Source organism: Chaetomium globosum, genomic scaffold (genome assembly GCF_000143365.1).
Source record: "Chaetomium globosum CBS 148.51 scaffold_4 genomic scaffold, whole genome shotgun sequence".
Lineage (NCBI taxonomy): Eukaryota > Fungi > Ascomycota > Sordariomycetes > Sordariales > Chaetomiaceae > Chaetomium > Chaetomium globosum.
In genome coordinates, this window is record NT_165979.1 from 4,427,051 (window position 1) to 4,445,297 (window position 18,247).

General features: G+C 55.7%; 6 protein-coding genes across 6 annotated transcripts; 3 read left to right on the top strand and 3 right to left on the bottom strand.

The window, feature by feature from the left end:
* Window positions 1-416: 416 nt before the first annotated feature.
* On the bottom strand, window positions 417-1,889 carry CHGG_05162 (uncharacterized protein; the record flags this gene model as incomplete). Its single annotated transcript, XM_001224375.1, has 2 exons — window positions 417-1,230; window positions 1,402-1,889. 2 exons carry the CDS (start codon window positions 1,887-1,889, stop codon window positions 417-419), a joined length of 1,302 nt encoding a protein of 433 aa, XP_001224376.1.
* An 821-nt stretch (window positions 1,890-2,710) lies between these two features.
* CHGG_05163 (uncharacterized protein) lies at window positions 2,711-6,459 on the bottom strand (the record flags this gene model as incomplete). Its single annotated transcript, XM_001224376.1, has 7 exons — window positions 2,711-3,170; window positions 3,246-3,876; window positions 3,933-4,058; window positions 4,118-4,324; window positions 4,387-4,460; window positions 4,806-5,695; window positions 5,803-6,459. 7 exons carry the CDS (start codon window positions 6,457-6,459, stop codon window positions 2,711-2,713), a joined length of 3,045 nt encoding a protein of 1,014 aa, XP_001224377.1.
* A 798-nt stretch (window positions 6,460-7,257) lies between these two features.
* On the top strand, window positions 7,258-8,580 carry CHGG_05164 (uncharacterized protein; the record flags this gene model as incomplete). Its single annotated transcript, XM_001224377.1, has 4 exons — window positions 7,258-7,549; window positions 7,623-7,690; window positions 7,813-8,119; window positions 8,543-8,580. 4 exons carry the CDS (start codon window positions 7,258-7,260, stop codon window positions 8,578-8,580), a joined length of 705 nt encoding a protein of 234 aa, XP_001224378.1.
* Window positions 8,581-9,133: 553 nt separating this feature from the next.
* On the top strand, window positions 9,134-10,187 carry CHGG_05165 (uncharacterized protein; the record flags this gene model as incomplete). Its single annotated transcript, XM_001224378.1, has 3 exons — window positions 9,134-9,233; window positions 9,468-9,777; window positions 9,854-10,187. 3 exons carry the CDS (start codon window positions 9,134-9,136, stop codon window positions 10,185-10,187), a joined length of 744 nt encoding a protein of 247 aa, XP_001224379.1.
* A 348-nt stretch (window positions 10,188-10,535) lies between these two features.
* On the bottom strand, window positions 10,536-12,230 carry CHGG_05166 (uncharacterized protein; the record flags this gene model as incomplete). Its single annotated transcript, XM_001224379.1, has 1 exon — window positions 10,536-12,230. One exon carries the CDS (start codon window positions 12,228-12,230, stop codon window positions 10,536-10,538), a length of 1,695 nt encoding a protein of 564 aa, XP_001224380.1.
* Window positions 12,231-13,746: 1,516 nt separating this feature from the next.
* On the top strand, window positions 13,747-16,476 carry CHGG_05167 (uncharacterized protein; the record flags this gene model as incomplete). The annotated part of the gene is made up of 1 exon (XM_001224380.1): window positions 13,747-16,476. One exon carries the CDS (start codon window positions 13,747-13,749, stop codon window positions 16,474-16,476), a length of 2,730 nt encoding a protein of 909 aa, XP_001224381.1.
* Window positions 16,477-18,247: the final 1,771 nt, after the last annotated feature.

The following is an 18,247-nucleotide window of genomic DNA, read 5'->3' on the forward strand; positions in this document are numbered from 1 at the left end:
GATTGTTTTATATTTTTTTATTTTGTTCTGCATTGTTTCGTATAGGGGGGGGTTAATAAATCATTAGTTTTATTTTATGATTTAAATATGACATAAATTTTAACATTCTTATATATTAGTGGTATTTATATCCCTACCCATCTCGGCTTTTTGGTCTTTTACATTTGTTTTTTTTATTTATGTTATTATTCCGCCCTCCCCCGCCCACTTGCTTTTGTTGTCGGCTCCTGGTGACGCTTCCCCCCATCATGATCGGAAAGGCCGACCCAATGGCACTGATATCCGGCACCGCCCGCCCACCATGATTGAACAGCCCCACCCGCGTATCATTCCCCTTCACCAACCCAAACACATACTCGCCCACCGCCCCATCTGCCACTCCGGCCTCCCAAAGAAATCACTAAACCCCCCCCGAACTAAACCCCGCCCCCCGCCACCGGCGGCGCCACATTCTCCGTCGCCCCCACGGCCGTCACATACGGACAGCTCGCCGGAAACGTCGGCACATACCTCTTCTGCCCCGTCTCCCGATCCACACAATCCGTCTGGCCGGTCCCCGCCGCCCCACCATCGCCCGTGGCCGCCAACACGGTCGTTCCCCGCGCCGTCAGCGCCGCGAACAAGTCGCATACGCGCAGGGCGTAGGCCTTCGGCACGCCGACCTCGTCGTCGGCGTAGCTGATGCTGAGGACGTGGGGGAGTTGGGAATCGGGCTTGGCGAGCAGGGTGGTGAGGAATTCGAGGAAGGGCTCGTTGTCGCTGTGGTGGGTGGGGAGGGGATGGCCGGTGACGGCGTCGAGCTTGGTGCCGCGCCCCGCGGTCAGGTAGTAGATGACGTGGGTGGGGTGGCCGAGGGAGAGGGCGTATTGGATGTCGAGGGAGGCTTCGAGGCCGGCGAGGGAGGGCGGGTGTTGCGGGTTGGTGGCGTTGTGGAAGAGCTCGGTGGTGAAGTTGTAGGTGGGCGGGAGGTTGGGCGTGAAGGTGTCGAGGAAGTGGTCCACGTCCGAGTGCTGGATGTATTGCTCGAGGAAGCCGGCTACGCCGAAGCGCACGGGGCTGGGGGTGTCGCTGTCGGGGGTGTAGGTGATGTTGTAGAGCTTCTTGATGCAGTCGGGTACGGTGGCCGCGAGGCAGGGGAGGTTGGGGAAGATCTCTTCGGGGGTGGGGTTGTGGACGAGCGAGGGGCTGCTGCTGAGGGCGGCGGCGCTGCTTGTGCTGCTCGGTTTGGGCCTTGGGTGTGGTGGTGGGGGTGGTTGTCGTTATGGCTGCGCCAGGGGGCTTGGTGGTTGAGCTTTGGTTGCGGCCCAGTGTGGCTTCGGCGGGTGAGGTCTCGGCTTGGGGCGTCTGCGGTGGCCCTTGTGCGGGCGCGGCGGCATGAAGTTGGTGATGGGGTGCACGAACTCGATGTAGTCGCGCAGCCACGCGGGGATCCTGTACGAGGTCGCGCGCAGCACCGGGCCCTCGTCGCTGTCCTGGTAGCCGTAGTACGCCAGGTCGGCCTCGAACAGGGACTTGACCTTCTCGGCGGATGCCTCGAAGCTGATGAGGCTCCCCTGGTCGTGGACATCGCGAATGCCGTTCGCCTTCAGCCAGGCAGAGACGGCAGCCGGGTCCGCGGGCTTCCGGTGTTGGATGACTTCATTCCGGCTGAGATGCCGGCCGAACGAGGGATGCGCCGGGTTCTGGCGCTGGTGGAGTTTGGCCTTCAAGTCTTCAAGCCCGGGCTCCTTCAGGGCCACAAACAGGGTGATCTTGTCCGAGGCACTGGCGTTGCCCTGGAAGCTCCAGCCAGGCGGTATCCCCTTGGTCTGCTCGAGGATGACAGAAGACGCCGCCTGAACCGAAGTGATGACCAACCCCAGGAGGGCGGGAAGGAGGCTGTACCGCATGGTTGGCGATCGCACAAAGTGGACGAACGAGAGGCAGTCCTTGAAGCCAACGAGTACTGCTGGGTGATCAGCGAGGGGAGCTTGGGAGGGGCAACATCACGGTTATACGAGATCACCGCTCAACCCCACATGTTGGCGACGATCCCTTCACATCGTCGGTACCGGATCCTTCGCCGGGACGGCTGACTTGGTGATCTTTTTTTGGCTACGGCCATATCGATCTCATAGAGTTAGTGGGGCGACCCAAAGGCTCATGATCTCGTGAGATTCGGCACAATATGTAGGGGGCATCTGGGGAACGGAAGGACCACGATTGCGGGTGGGGGGGGTTGAGTAGGGAAACAAAAGAGGTATCATTCTCGGACCACTTCCGTACAATATGCCCATTCAGCCGCGATCACCGAGCCGAATCTCGCCCGGCCCGGCGCCCTCCTTGATTGGTTGTTTATGGTTACATTGTCCCTGTTTCGATATTAGGCGCAGCCACAAAGGCTCCGTGCTGTTTCTGTTCCTTGTCAGCATCGAGTTTGTTGCCACGTTGTGGCAGACTACCCTGCAATATCTGCATTCTTATCAAGCGCACATCGTATTGTCCCTGCCCAGAGAGCAGGCGTGGGTAACACCGGTACCACTCGGCTACCGTTGCACTGGTTTTCGGAAGTCGCCATCACACTTGGGTCCTCACGTTCTAGACTAAAATCGACATCTATTTTAAGTATTGGGTCCTTCAAGGTCATTGCGGTGTTAACGAGGCTGACCGCATGACTCGCCATCCGCGCGCCCCGGCATCTGGCTACGATGGGACCACGATGCGGCCGAGATCAAGCCAAGCGGCGTGTAGGACTCGTCCCGCCTGAGGTACCCGTCGGTTCGGCCTCCGTAGTGGTTTCCGTGTCAGACCCGTGCTTTGCTTGAACACCCCAGCGGGCATCCTCGGCGATGGTCGTCCCGGTCCTCTTCAGTAGGATGCCTACCAGCACGGGCCCGATGATGGTGTTGAGCACAATAGCCCAAACGCCGATGATGAAGGCCTTCTGAGTCAGGAACGGCGTCTCATTGAGGCCGATCTGGATGATGAGGAGCCCAATTTCACCGCGGGCTACCATGCACGCCCCCAACAGCGTCGCCGGCGCCCAGCTAGCGGTAGCTGCCACCGGTATCTTTTCCGAGTTCCTCTTCCGGATTCGGGGGCGAAATGAAATCCCAAGCAGGGACCACGATCCCCACAATGAGCTTCGCAAATACCATGAGCAGCGTGTAAACCACGCCCTTCCAGATGACCTTCGCCGCGTTCACAGGTCCAGGAACGGGATGGCAAAACCAATACTCGCAAAGAACAACGGTTGGAAGACATACTTCTGGGGCGCGCTTAAATAGTGCTCAAACGAGTCCACAAAGGCTGGGACACCCGCTTCTTCAGGTACGTTTCTCGCCTTGCTTCCTAGCAAGCCGCTTACGAACGCGCCAGCCAGGAACGCACCAAACAGCATGGACGCACCAGCGTACGCCGCAATAGCCAAAAACGCGCAAAGCACCACCGCCATGAGCAGGATATTAAACACGTGCCCCACGTGAGCAAAGCGCAGCAACCGCGGCGCGACGAACCGTCGATACAGCGGACCGGCGGCAAACTTGACCACGGCGGGTGTCAGCAGCGCCATCAGGCCGCTGGCCAGCACCGGGCGCCCAATGATCCAGCCCAAGCTGGTACCCCCGGTCCCGCCGTCGTCACCAGCAATGCCGCGCAGGTTGTGGATGACGCTGACGAGCACCAGGCCGCACACGTCGTCCAGCACGGCGGCGCTGACGAGGACGGTGCCGATGCGGGTTTGCGAGAAATCCACTGCTGGAGCGCTGACTTGGTCATGGGATGGGAGGTCGGGGTTGGGGTGGGGTTTGCTTTTGGAGGCGCTGGAGAGGACGACGAAGGTGGTACCGAGGGAGGTGGAACAGAGGGCTGTTCCGACGATGAAGGCTTCGAGGGGGCCTGGGGCAGGGTTAGACAGGGTTCGGGGGTAGGGGAGTGCAAAATGTGAGGCTGACTGTCGTGGAATCCTGCATAGAGGAGGGCAAATGACAGGGCGATGGGTGTGAGCACACCGAGCAGGGCGGCGATGACGCTGAGCATGAGGTTTTGGCAGAGCAGGTCGAGGCGGATGGTCAAGCCACCTAGAGCCGTTAGCAACTGGAGCTCAGCACCCAGAGGATCAGCATTGGGCACGGCATACCTTCAAAGATGATCAGGATCAAGCCAATGTACCCCAAGGCAAGAAACGTTGCTTGCCAGTCAAGACCCAGGATATTGGCAATGGGCACGCCGTAGATAAGGCCGACGATGATATGTCCGATGAGTGACGCGCGGACAATCTTGTCGGCCAGCCATTCTGCGATGGCGAGGAAGAGGAAAAATGAGATGAGGGTCAGGATACTGATGACTGTGATCCACGGTTGTTAGAACGGGCCAGCTTCTGGAGGATAAGGTCGTGGCGAGGCGTACTGTCTGGCTCATGATATGCGAGGAACCCGCCGCTTGCGTCGGCGATCATTGTGAATTCGTTGAGACTTGGTGGACTCCAGTTTCAATGTTATCAGCACCACAAATTGGTGCTGTCAAATATTAGTGAGTTGTTGATGGAAGATGGCTGAGTTTTGAGTTCGTCAATGTTCGAGTTTTGGAAAGTGTACGGATGAACTAGTGGTGAAGAACTGAAGATTGAAAGACGGTGATTTTAATTTCCGGAATGACTTGGCGCCTTGGCTGGTTGCTTGTGACCAAAGAACAGAATTAAACCTTAACCCTGATTACGTAGGTTAACAAAAACAACCTGGTATTTACAACTCTGCTAGTTACCCCCCAAAAACGACAAACACGCCTCCTAATACGCCACACCAGTCTGTCCCGACCTTTCAACGTACTTCTCCTTCTCGTGGTGAACCTTGTGATCGCCGCCGTGTCCAGGGTTCTTGCGGCGGCGACTGCGCAAAAAGGCGGCAACGAACGCACCAACAACACTCAGCAATGTCAAAACCAACGAATACAACCCAATCAAAAAGGCCAAAACCTCGGCGGTCTCGTGCAGAGGCGGCCGGGCAAAGTCCAAGGGAACAACCGTCAACTCGGAGCAGACGATGGTAACCACCAACAGAACCGCCAAAACGACGGCCCACGGGATGTTCCACAGACTGAATCGCGCCGGCGCCGTCGTCCTGCTCCTGTACCGGTGCTGAACCGACCTTGTCTCGCTGTGGTGGAGACACGCCAGAATCTCCTGCGTGTGCCGGCCGCGGGCCTTGTGCGAAAACCCTCGCGAGGCGCGCGGGTCGTGGACGTGGTCGCCCGGGCCAGCCTCGATTGATTTTTTCTTGTTGCTCCCGCGCCGCCAGGGCTGAAGACCGACGACGGCTGGCCCGAGTACGCTGACGGTGAGGATAAAAATCCCCATGGCGGTGGTCAAGACGGCAACGATGCACACCCCCACCGTCCACACCCTCAGGAATGTGGTGAACCCGGGGTCAACGAAGGGCTTCTTGGGTGCGAGGACAAAGTAGACGGTCGGGACGGCGTCGCAGGCTCCGCCGGGCTTGCTTCCATTGTGTAGGAGGGGCCAGTTCAGCGCAGCCGTCCCGAACATGAAGGCGGACCAGATGAGGAGACCGACGGCGGCCGTCAGTTGGTCCTTGTAGCTGGTCGTGAGGAGGAAGTGGCGGAGGGATTGTTTCGGGGCTCGCGTGCGTCGCCTGATGCGCAGTTCTTCGGACGCGATGAGCGCGACTTCTTGCTCGGTGGCTCGCGCCTCGGCGACGGTCTGTTGCGAGTGAACCAGCGCTGCAACGTAGAGGTCGCGGGAGCTTGTCGATGTCGGCGCGCGTCGGGGCCGCCGTGATCTCCTCAAATCAATTCGGTGTTGTAGACCGTGGTCACGGCACCGCCATCGATCTGCACGTCTTCGCTTTGGGCGGCCGTCGCGGAACCTCGATTTGCTCGTGCCAGTGTGAGACGTAGTGTTGGACTGCGCGGCCGAGGGCCACTTGCGCCGCGTCGTGGTCGCGCTTCTGCTTCTTCGGCTGCCGCGTAAAGGGCGAAGGCCTTGAGGACCTCGGAGTAAGAGCGCGCTCGGGTCAAGTCAAGCTGCGTGACTGCGCCCTTGCGGCATTGTTGAAGACGTTCCTGGTACTCGCCGTCGGCCTTGGATTGGTTTTTCCCATCGACGACGAGGGCTTGGCGGAATAAGACCGTGAAGACGAAATAAACCGGGTACCAGAGGACGAGTTGGATCAAGACGGCGTAGTCGATGATGATCAAGTTGTAATCCACCACGTTTAGGAGCATGGTGGTGAAGAGCGACAAGGTGAGAATGCCCCATGCTCCGTGCCAGAAACGGAACTGCTTGTCGACGCCGAACAGCACGGCAATAATGGCGGCGGCATACAGCAGATAAAACCCGACGCGGATGCCGGTGCCGATGAGCCTCTGGTCACCAAAGATGTGACAGGGCATGTATGAGGTCACAGCACTCAGCTCGCCGGTACCGACGAAGCCGGTGTTGGTGACACCCACAAACTTTCCCATCGTGTCGGGTATTCTCCTCTTGGAGATCTAGTTGATGATGGTCCGATGGATCTTGTCAGGGCAGCGAAATCTGCGCATCCACGACAGCTATCATTGAGCTTGGAAAAAACACCAAAGACCCAGGCGGAGGCCAAATACCTGTGGACCGTAGCCAAGGTATGAAAAAGCCAAACACAATAAGGACGGCGGAGACGTCGAGGAACAGACGCCACTGAGGGGACGTGGCTCGACAAGGGCATTAATGAAGTGCATGACTAGGCGCAAGGCTTCAATAAGTGCCGGCGTCGTAGCGATTCCTGGTTTTGCATTCTCCAACCACAAGGCGGGGAGAAGTGACAACGTGCTATGTGACATCTGCAGCCCAATGCGACGCCGATGTAGGTAGGTGACGGCGGGGATTGAGTTGCATGCGCCAGAGCCATGATTGGGCATCGAGACAATAGACTCACATGGCTTAGCGTGATATTGCCCGATCGGCCGAGTGCCCAACCAGTCGAGTGCCAGTCTGGCAACCGGAAATGGTGAACAACTCACCGCTGGTGAAAATTTGGGGCGTTCCTGCCATGCTCGAGTTTTCATGTAGCCTATCAAAGGTCGCCACGGAAGACGCCTGTCAGGCACTGGGAACATGACGGTTCTCGGCTCAAGGAGTCAAGAGTGCAACCAACCTCTTGGAACTGGGGAAGCCCTGAATTTATCAAGTATCCTTCCTGTTCCTGGCAGGTTTCCATCTCCCCCTCGCTCCTGCTTGATGCATCTCTCCGAAAAGAAAAATAAAAAAAACATCAAAGTAAGAAAATGTGGAGCCAAAAATTGACGATTTCGGTTGGGGCTCTCCAGCTGCTGCTGGCTCTGGGTTCAGCTTCGGAGCAACAAGTCTTCAAAAACACACCTCGAGTCAATTTGGAGGCCGGTCATGTTCACCGCCGTCAATCAACATCAACACCTCCTGGTTATAGCCCCGACTTTGGGCTGTGCGGCACTGGAACAACTTGCCAAGACGCCTGCGGACCGAATTGGGAATCCTGCGAGGCGTCGACGACTCTCTCGCTCTTTTGCTACAATAAAGTCGATTTGAAGCAGACGTGCTGTGAGAATGGGTCAGGGCGTGGGTTATATCGATTCCCGAGTTGCTCGACGCCAATGCTAACGTGAGCCAATAGGTGCCTGCGAGGAAGGCTACTACTGCGCTTGGCAAGAGTTTGGAGGGAAGGTTTGGTGTTGCGAGGATGTAAGTGTGTTCCGCCGATTTCTGTCCCAGCTCGTACTAATTTTTTCCAAGGGCCAAAGTTTGGAAGAATGTGGCGTGCCACAGACGAGCTCATCAGCAACGGGCTCCCCGACATCCCCTAGCGGGCCGTCTTCCCAGACACCCGGTTCTTCGACCTCCACAAAGTCCAGCCGAACAGTGACCGGGAGTGGTACGTTGTCTTTAACCAGCTCACAATGCCCTGCGACAACCGTGACTTCATGGGCAACAACAACCGTGGTTTCAACGGTCAGCATCGCGGCCACCACTGTGACGGTAGTAGGACCGGGTGGTGGATGTTACTCCGAGTCGTCAACCTCTTTGTCGGCCAGCGAACCTTCTTCGGACATTTCACTTTCGGGCACCATCACTCAGCCCCCGTTGTCATCCTCGACATCTTATGGGCTACCAGTGAGTTTCTACTGCAGGCAATTTTGTGTTCGGTCAAAACTGACGTTTTTCTAGACTCTGAACACTACAACCACGGGAGGAATCGCGACAGCAGGCGCTTGGGGGCTTCACGTCAATCTGCCATATTTTGCCTTGGTTTTGCTCCCACTTCTTTGGCTTTGAGATTTCTGTCTGCTGAGGTAAATAATGACACGGAATGCGAACTGGGGCGTTGGTGGTGGTGGTGGTGGCGGCGGCGATCTTCTTTTTTTCCATTTCTTTTTCCTTTTTCTTTTCCTTTTTTTCTTTCTTTCTTCTTCTTCCGTTTTAATTTTTTTTTTTTTTTCTTTTTTTTTCCTTTTCGCCACACTTGGATACCCTTTATCTGGTTCTATATGAGTTGCCCTGTTTCCTTTATCGTAATCTCTATAAACAACCCTGAAGGCGGCAAGACAAGTACCATGTCTCGTAACTCCTCGTAGGGATGGACCCCTTGGTTAAAGACGGAAGCTTGTCACGGGCTTGTAGAGCACGGAATAGCCGCAATAAGCTACAAACATGTTGGTTATTCATCGTGCTACATGCGTAAACTGGGAGTGAATCACGTTGTATAAAAACACAACATGGATTGGACTGACGATGATTCGCAGGAGTTCAACAGTTTCCCTACCCTAGACTTTCAGGCACCCCCGAGCACACACCATAGCGGCATCGAAGACCCATCACATTGCAAATTACAAGCGCCATACCATGGGTAGAAGTAACAAGTGGCAAGATATGGACGAAGCGGACCGACTGCCGCATGGTGTGACGCGGACCGGATATGACCATACGAGCCAGCAATATACGTTCACGACTGCCGAGGGCGAGGAACTTCAGGGTCAGCCTGGGCGGCGATTTGGCGAATTGAGACGGCTGGGCCCTTCTTGTCGGTCGGCAACTGCTCCCGCGGCGTTTACCTCGGGGTGGTCGGAGACGCAGTACGGCGTGCGACCCCAGACATCAGGAGTGTCACTCGCGTCTTCTTACGTCACCATGTATGCTGAGAGCATTGACCAAGAGTCATCTCCAAGGCGGCCCTCGGACCCAGCCATCGGAGCTGGTGGTGAGGCCTTGTTCGTCTGTATACTCGGAGGTCAGCCCTGTTTCCACAAGGCGAAGGGGGTCCTTCTCGGGTTCCACGTCATCTCCTCCCAACGTATCTCCCTTATCCAGCGTCAGCCCGTCTCTCCCGTTTTCGCGCCGCCCCGTCCCCATCTACGGCCTCCCAACAATCACCACCCCGGCCCCGAGGCCGCTGACTCCGATTCCGGCCGACAATAACCGCAACCTCCCCAACCTCCCCCTCTCCAACAACGCAAATCCGCAGGGAAACCGGGCTGGAAACCTGATAAGGCCACCTGGCATCCGGACGACCACATATCCGTGCCGATCCCGCTGCACCGGCCGTCACAGCAGCCGGATGCAGCAGCGCCCGTCTTTGCCACTACCATCCGGAGCGACGGCTCCCGCCCCAGAGCTGGCACAGTGGGAGGAGCCGCGGCTGCCAGGAACATCTGGAACCGCAGCAGCAACAGCAAGAGCAACAGCCCCAGCCCCAGCCCCAGCCCCCAGCCTGTATTCCGTGCCCGTGGGAGGAGGAGGAGTCCCAAGGGGTTGCGGGGGGCGGTTGAGAGAGGGTGAATGGGTTTAGGGGAGATCGCGGTGAGATGGCTGAGGCTGAGCCTAGAGGCATGTGTGTGTTTGTGGATGCAGCAAAAACAGAGAGACACAGCAGCAGGAACAAGAGATTGAACCGCAGGTGCCGGGGGTGATGGGTCAGCAGGGTTTGGCGCGGGCGTCGGTTGTTCGAGTGCCGTTGAAGAAGGTCACGATGGGGATGGCGGCGAAGGAACTGTGGCGTGATACGGTGGCGTATTTCAATCATCTGCTGACGTCGGCGCTGCGCAGGTCGTCGCAGGCGTTGAAGCGGAAGAATGAGAAGCGGCTTGCGAGGTTGCATCGGGAGGAGGAGAAAGGGACACTCGGAGTTTTTGGAGTGGTTGGAGGCGGCGAACAGTCGGATGCAAAAGAGGGATCTGGGGGATAAAAAGGTTCAATCTTAGAGGGCACCAGGGGATGCATCATGGGGGCGTACATATATACATCGAAACGATGAGAAGGCAAACAAACCTTCCAAGGCGTAAACGGGATGGTGTTTGACATGGAGTGAGTACCAGTTTTGACTCGCACCTAACACCTACTAATTATATATTATTATTATTCATACTCCGCTATGCCCTAGAGGCGTGCCGGACCCTCAGCTTTTTAGTGTACAGGAAAACCGTGCCCTCCCGGGCCGGGTAAAAAACCCATACCAACAATCAAGGAGCGATGCGTTCTGGTGAGTCTGCGTATACAAAGAGAGGAGGCCTCCTGGCCTCCGAACGGGGGCGCTTCAGGCCGCCGCTTCCAGCTCAAGCCTCCTGGCTAAGTTGTACATCGGCAGCTTCCCCGAGTCCATCAGCCAGTCGAGAACTCTCCTCGCGAGCCGTGCAGTCGTGGGATTGATGCCGTGTAGAACAGAGTAAAAGTCCCGTCGTGTCCGAATTCCAGTTCTCTCCCATCTTCTAGTCAACGGTGGGGCCAAACACCACACTACCAGGTGTTCGGCAGTCTCTCGTCCCTCGCCACACTCGCAGGCAGGAGTCAGAACCTCCGGGACTCCCCGTGTAAACAAGAAGTCCCGTAAGCCTATTGCTCCCGTCCGGATTTGAATCAGCAGTGAGCTCTTTGCCTTGCTGAGACCGTCGTGCATCCTTAGGGTTTCGTTCCGGAATAGCGTCTCCTGCTGATGGTCAAAGTCGTCTGCCGGCCTGGTGATTGCCCTGCCGTCCCGTTCCTTTAACCACCTGGCTTTCCAAGCCTCTTCTACTACCCTGTTCGTATCAACGGTTCCCCCCGTCCAGCGCATGACCGTGCCCGCGGCTCTCTCCACCGCCGTAGGCCCTTGAGGTCCCAAGGTTCGCGGTCGGCCCCTGTTGCCCCTCCTCGAGCTGAGTCTCTGCTGAATCTTGCGGCAGGCGGTGAGGACAACGCTCGCCGCCGTCTTCTTGCCGCCTCGACCGTCGTCCAGATCGGGTCGTTGGAGTCGGTTTTCGAAATCGGCAAGCCGTTTGTTTAGGTACAAGTCTAATGGTGGTATCCATGTCTCTGTCTCGAGGTTACGGATGGGGGTAGACTTAAAGGCTCCCGCCACAATCCGCAAGCTCTTGTTCTGGGCCTTCCCGAGGGCCTTAGTGATGCCTTTCTTTACCGGCTCGCCTCCCACATCCGTGGGGATGTGAAACGATGATGCGCCATAGGCCAGTGCCGACCGGATGCACTTTGTGTACACTTCTCGCGCTTTGGCTAGCCCCATCCCCCATGTCTTTGCCACGATCCTCGACAGGGCATAGCTCTGGGTCCTCAGCTTCTTCTCCACCGCCACCAGGTGAGCCTTCCAGTTGAGTTTCCAGTCCACCCAGACCCCCAGGAACCTAGCAGACCCTTCTGGTTTAACGGGGCTAGTGCCTCCCCCTAGGTTGGCAAGGTTTACCTGTTCAGTCCACTGCCGTCGCCCTTTGTTGAAATGGATGAGTTCGCTCTTTTCCGGGGCGAACTTCATCCCCCGACTGTCCGCCCATCGTATACACGTTTCCCACGCCGCCTCTAGTTGCCGGGCATTGGCCTCGGGGTTTCGACCAAATACCAGGAGGTTGGTGTCATCCGCAAACCCTGTTATAGCCAAGTGAGGGTGCTCGTCTTTTAGCCGCTTGTATAATGAGGAGATGTAGAGGATGAAGAGAACAGGGGAAAGGGGTGAGCCTTGGGAGACCCCCGCCCGGATTGCCGTCGGTGCCGCCGTCTTGCCGTCGAAAAGAAGGGTGGCCTCTCGACCGGTCAGCCAATCTCTCGTCCAGAGGACCAGCCACCTCGGGAAGCCCATTCCCCGCAAAGTTGCTAGCAGTCGGGTATGGTTGACCGTATCAAAGGTTCCTGAGATGTCCAGTTGCAATAGGGATGCCGCACCCTTCTGTCTCCACGCCTCCTGGACCTGGGCTACTACCAGCCGGACAGCCAGCTCTGTGGAACGGTGTGCCCTGTTCCCCATTTGTTCATCTGGTAAGAGGCCGTTGACTTCTGCAGCTTGAGTGACCTTCCTTGCGACCACTGACTCTATTACCTTCCCCAGGGTACCTACTAAATATAATCGCGTTCACTTCTTGCAATGCTCACGAAATGCATTTGATGACAACTAGTGCCCAACGTGAAGCTCATCGACTCATGGTAAGCAATTGAGTGGGCCAAAGATGAAGTGTTATAAGTTTTAACATGTGATGAAGTCGTATATTTTTGAAAATCCATGGTATCGTAGTAGAGGTAGGCATGAGGTTATTGTAGGGCACTACGAGTTAAAGATTTAGTCTGCCTATATGTGTAGAGAGAGCTTCTCTCGAGTCATTCGGTTGGAATGTGTTTTTGCTAAGATGAAAACTACCTCACATAAGCTTTAGGCGCTCAGAGCCAGATTCTGGTTAAAATTCGAAACTCAGCAGACTTCGTCGGTCTGAAGATCGACGAGAACGGCGAGGGCTAGGCAAACGCGCAGTGGGTTTTTCGAAGCATGTGCCAAGCAAGTTTTTATATCAGTTCGAGCTCAGTCTGAGCGCAGCATGTGATTTAGCATTACGCAACTGAGGAGGAGTTCCACTCTGCGGAATAAACCAATACAGCAGCACTTATTCGACAGCTCCGTGGTAATATTCGAAGGCCGTAAAGAAGGAGAGGAGTTCCTGTTGGTCCTATCGTTCCCCAATTGAAACGCCTGGAATAGATCATTTAGGTAGGTGCCAAGTCGTTCTCTAACCTCAGCCGCTTCTATAACCACAGGATGGGCGCGAATAGGTACTTTTTCAGTTTATTGTTCAGTTTATTTTGGCTGGGATACCGGCATTGTCATTGACCACGTCGAGATTAAAGCGATTTCCCATAGGGTGTCGTTGTTGCACTGTGGTTGAAAAAACAGCGAATGTTACCTAGTAGTCTGACAGCGTATAGTTATTATTTGACTATTACCTACGAGTTCTTCTGGCAACTTCTTTTTCTTTCCCCGGTCTCCCAGGTTTTTGAATTGCAATTTTGAGTCTCTGTGTGCTCGACGATCTCGACCTAGGTTGGGGGTTGCCGGTTGCCTCACACGTTTCCCGGTGCCTCAAACGTGAAGCGCTCAGACATCACGAAACCGGTGACCAAGTGTTTTAAGGCAACTCACCTAGAATTACATCATCTGCATGTCGATAGTTTCACGTATTGACATCAAGGCAACAGTTTTCAAATTAGAAAACGCTCTGACCTCTGAAAGTCCGTCTATTTAACCCCCTCCCCCCCCCCAAATCGCTCCTGCCTCCCCCATCCACTTGCCTGACAAGCGACTTTTCCGCTGATTCTGGCTCACTTTACTTCAACCCAATCCACTTCTACCACCAATTCTGGTCTCATTATTGCCTCTAATGGCACTCAATCTTTCTCTCTACTAGAATTGAACCCATTGACAATTGTTGTTCTGGGAATTCCAACATCGAACACCTGTCTACCCAATCAACCACAATCACACACTGGTTGTCACAATGCAGTCTCCTCCTGCTCTGAAGCCGCTTTTGGCTTTCCCGACCATTGAAGAATTCGCTGCGCGTCATAAAGGCGGCACCGAAGCCGAGTTTGCGGCTGTCCAGAAGTTCATCGACGAGACGAATAAAGAAGACAACAAGTTTCGGGCTTGGATTATCTCGACAGTTCGCCAAACCACCAAGCGGACCGAATACCTCATTGCCGTCCAGCCAGGCAAAATCGGGGAGCAGAAGATGCCTCAACTGGGGGAGCCCGCTAAGATGAGAATCATCTTCGGTGACGATGCGTCTACTAGATTTTGGGATTGTTTCCGCATCGAGACCCTCTTGCCTCCAGAGGTTGCCATCACCGCGTCCGCCAGGGGACTCGCTACCTTCAGAGTGACCGCCCATGTTGCCGACTCTTACGAAGGCATCGTGCCTCTCATCCAACACCAGACCAAGTTGTTCCAGGTCCCGGCATTGATCGACTCTTCGGACTGCCCCCAAGCCGCCAACGGCCGCATCACCAAAGCATCTAGCAACAGCGATACCGACAGTGGAATCGGTGATTGCGCCAGCGATCGTTCAACCGCCGAGCGAGCAAACGGCCACATCGTCCTTACCACTGAGAACGCCGTCCGGGCCAACTTTCTCTTGACCGCTTCCGAAGCAACCAAAAATGCCGAGCTCAATGCCCTGGATAAGCTGTGCGGCAGACATGTCAAGGTCAGCGAGCGCCAGCTATGGGCATTCCAATACTTCGTCACCCTCCGGAACCCGGACTTCTTTGTCGATTTGCATGAGGAAATCCCTCATTTGACCACCGCCATGAAGCAGCCCTCGTGGCCTGGGTCCCCTCTGGCCAAGAAGTTCGACAGGCTCAACCCACAGCAAAAGGCCGCCTACATGCACGGCTTCCGCAAACTGGACTGCGGTATCGGAATTTTGCCTGGCGGTCCCGGTGCTGGCAAAACCCATTTCAATCTTTTTACAATAGCCATGGCCCAGTCACAGCAGTTGCCGCGTCCCGTCTTGATTAAGGGCCGGCTGGAAAGGCGGTGCCCAAGAGTTCTGTTCATCGTGGACATGAACTCCCCTATTGACGATGTGGCGAACAGAATGGTGGCGCTGTATAAGGAGTTGGGCATGAAAAAGAAGATCATCCGCATGAAGGGGTGGGGCACCGAAGTCAATGCCAGTGACCGTCTCAACGCCGCCGAGGATGCGGCTTCGAATGGTGTGATGCCCGCCGTGGACTTCACCAACCAGTTCCTCAACGCCCGCAATCCCATGAAACAGAGACAGGTTGGGACCTGCCACGCCCCCAGCCTCGACGAAGCGGCCTGGCAACTCTACGACGAGCACAAGCTCACCCGCTACAGTGACCTCACTGAGTACCTGTCTGGTGACCTGTGGGAGGAAAGCCAGGTGGTCCCTATGCGTTTACGCCGCCTGGTGTACAACTTGTACCGGGACACACTCGCCGAAACTGACTTCATTGCGACAACACCGGTGGCAGCCAGTAACCACTTCAATGGCATGTTCAGGCCAGAGTTGGTTTACTTCGACGAAGCCCCTCACGCAAGAGAGCTGGCAAACCTGGTCGCCATTGCGAACTTCGAGCCCATTGCCTGGATCTTTTGTGGCGACCACCGCCAAACCGTGCCCTACGTCGGTTCGGCGACTCCGGAGTGCGTCAATATCTACCGGGAACAGATGCAAGTCTCTATGATGAAGCGCGCCTCTGTCGCCAACGTCATCCGGTACGAACTCCTAATGAACCATCGTTCCTTCGGTGGCCTTCATCAACTGGCCTCGACAATGTGGTACGACGGTCGGATGGTCAGTGGCAATACCCACACGCCGGCGGCGCTGACGCACATGAGATCATATCTGGGCAGCTTCAAGAACGGCCAGGTCTGTATTGTCCCACGTCTCGTCGTCCACCTGAAGAACTGCGGGCAGGAGAGCCACGAGGGCACCTCGGCGTGGAATCCCACCCATACCGCCTGGGTCATGAAGCGTGTTGTCGAACTTCTCAACGACAAGCAATTTAAGCACGCCGAGCGCGACGAGCCTGGAGTCATCTTAATCATGTCGCCATACAAGAAGGCCTTCAACGAATACAAAAAGGAGATCAAGAAGCTGCCCCTGTCGGCCCAGAAGCGGGTCGAAACCCGGACGGTTGACGTCGCACAAGGTCACGAAGCCGACTTTGTCTTCCTCGACCTGGCAAAAAGCAACTCCACCCGGTTCCTAGACAACCCCAACCGGCTCTGCGTTGCCCTCACCCGCGCTAGACTCGGCGAGATCATCATGATGCACCCTGCCATGGTGCGGTCCAAGGCGTTCCGTGCAAACTCACCCAACCTGTGCCGGATCTACAGTCTGTGCACCCAAGGCGCCCAAGTCGCCCACGTCGACCCGACCGCCACCGGCAAATCATCCAACGGCAGTCTGCCCCTGCCCAAGCCAGTCCAGCCCGTGGCCGCCCACAAGGCGGCATCCACGGTTAGCGAGGCGGTGCCCACGGTGAGCACAGTGGACTCTGTTTACGGTGATGTTAGCGTGCTGGAGGATGTTGATGGTTGGTGGGACAGGGTAATGGGTGGTGGTAAGAGCGCGAGTGTTCAGGAGGATGTGAAGGATAACCTGGCCAGGAAGCCTGAGAAAGAGGTGCCGAAGCACGAAGAAGGGGAGCAGGAGACTGTGAATTTGGTGAATGCCATGTTTGAACTGAAGTTCTGAACGTTTGCTGATGTCTTGGGGCATGGTCTTGTGGTGCGGAATTGGTGGATTTTGTGCTGGCAAAGATTTGTTTATGGTTTGTGGGTTTGGTGACATTTCAAATGGGGTTGGTTCTCTGCATCTACCAGACGGGGTTCTGTGTACTAAGGCGGCGATGGCAGCAGCGGAATTGCATTTGGTGTTCATGTAAGATGGGGATGATTTGATGAGCTGAGTGGTTAGGCATAAATTGCCTCTTCGAATGAAGATAAAATAGAGTATGGGCGGAGTTTACTGTAATGATAGAATCTCTTAAACATCCAATGTGCCATGCAGAACATGCTGTTGTGTCTGTCCCGTGTGCGCACCCGCGCCCGTCGTATAAATAGAAGTTTCCTCTCCGACCTCTCCAGCCTCCTTAGCTTTGGGCCGTCGGCTCTCCCAATGTTTAAAGTACTTCAACTTGCAGTCTAGGTATTATTCGAATCTCTACTCTCTTTACTACTCTCACCCGGGACATTCTCAGCCTTTTGGCGGTGCATGCATTCATCAGTTGCAACTTCTGACTCAATTCCAGCCCGAACTCAAGCTTTTCCTTCGTTTAGAGTCTCTCAAAGACCCCCTTGGTTCAATTATTTTCTCCCTTGGCCCGTTCTCTCACCTGACCTGCCGCGGTGCCTCCTTTCCCGTGGGATTGGGATCCACATTTCCCTGGTAGCGCCCACGTTTCCCCTGTGAAAGGATCTTGAGCTACGAGTCGCCTTGGGCTACAAGGTTGTCTGAGGCCCGCTGGTCCTGGGGAGTAAAGAGCTCCTGCGGAAGCCGTAGTTCTACGTAGATGTCTCATAATCCCTATCCCGACTCCCCTGGGACGTACCAACTCTGGATGTGGCCTTGCCGGAGAGGCCAGAACGGCCTGGGGCTTGCCAACTGTGATGGCATGCCTTGGTGGTTGCCGTGGGGTTGACGTGGACGGCGTGAGGCCCCTCCCCCTGCTCGCTTTTCGTTCAAACTAGCGTAATTCAAACGAGTCATGACTGATGTATTCACCACATCAGACTTGGCCAAAACCGGCAGTCCATCTCGATTCCAACCATCGCCCACCAGATGCCTTGCCTTTTGGGGTTTGTGGGGCACACCATGGCCGGACTGGCCGCGCAATGCTTTTCTTATAACACGGCTCTTTGACCCTTTGTCCCATCGATCAGACAATGCCTGCCCGTATGGCCAGCCGAATCCCAGACAAAGAAGCCGAGATCAGATTTACCACTAACTCCATTATGGCTGAGCTTCTAAACCAACGGTAACAGATACACAAGCCCTTCTTGGCAGCAATTATCATCAGGCTCACCACACACACACACACACATACACATACATACACATACACACACCCTAAAAAAAAAGTAACAGACAGAAAACAGACAACGACGTGAGATCATCAACCATGCCTCTCACAAAACAACCCACCCCAGCGCAACTCGAACGCCACAGGAAACGGATGCTCAAAAGGGGGATACAGATCGGGAACTATCACAGCAGCGGTAGCGGCGGTGGCGGCGACGGTGGCATCGGCAGCTTCTCGAAGGAGCGCCTGGACCGGATTCGTGATAGCATGCAGCCGATTCTGACCAAGCACGCGACCGATGAGGAGATTAAGAGTCTCTTTAAGGATGGAGATGGGGATGCGGATGGGTTGGGGGTGGGTGGGCAGTGGCGGCGTGGGTTGGGGGAGTGGGTGCGGAGGTTGGTTCGGCGGCTTAAATTTTCATGGGTACGGGAACCCGGTGAG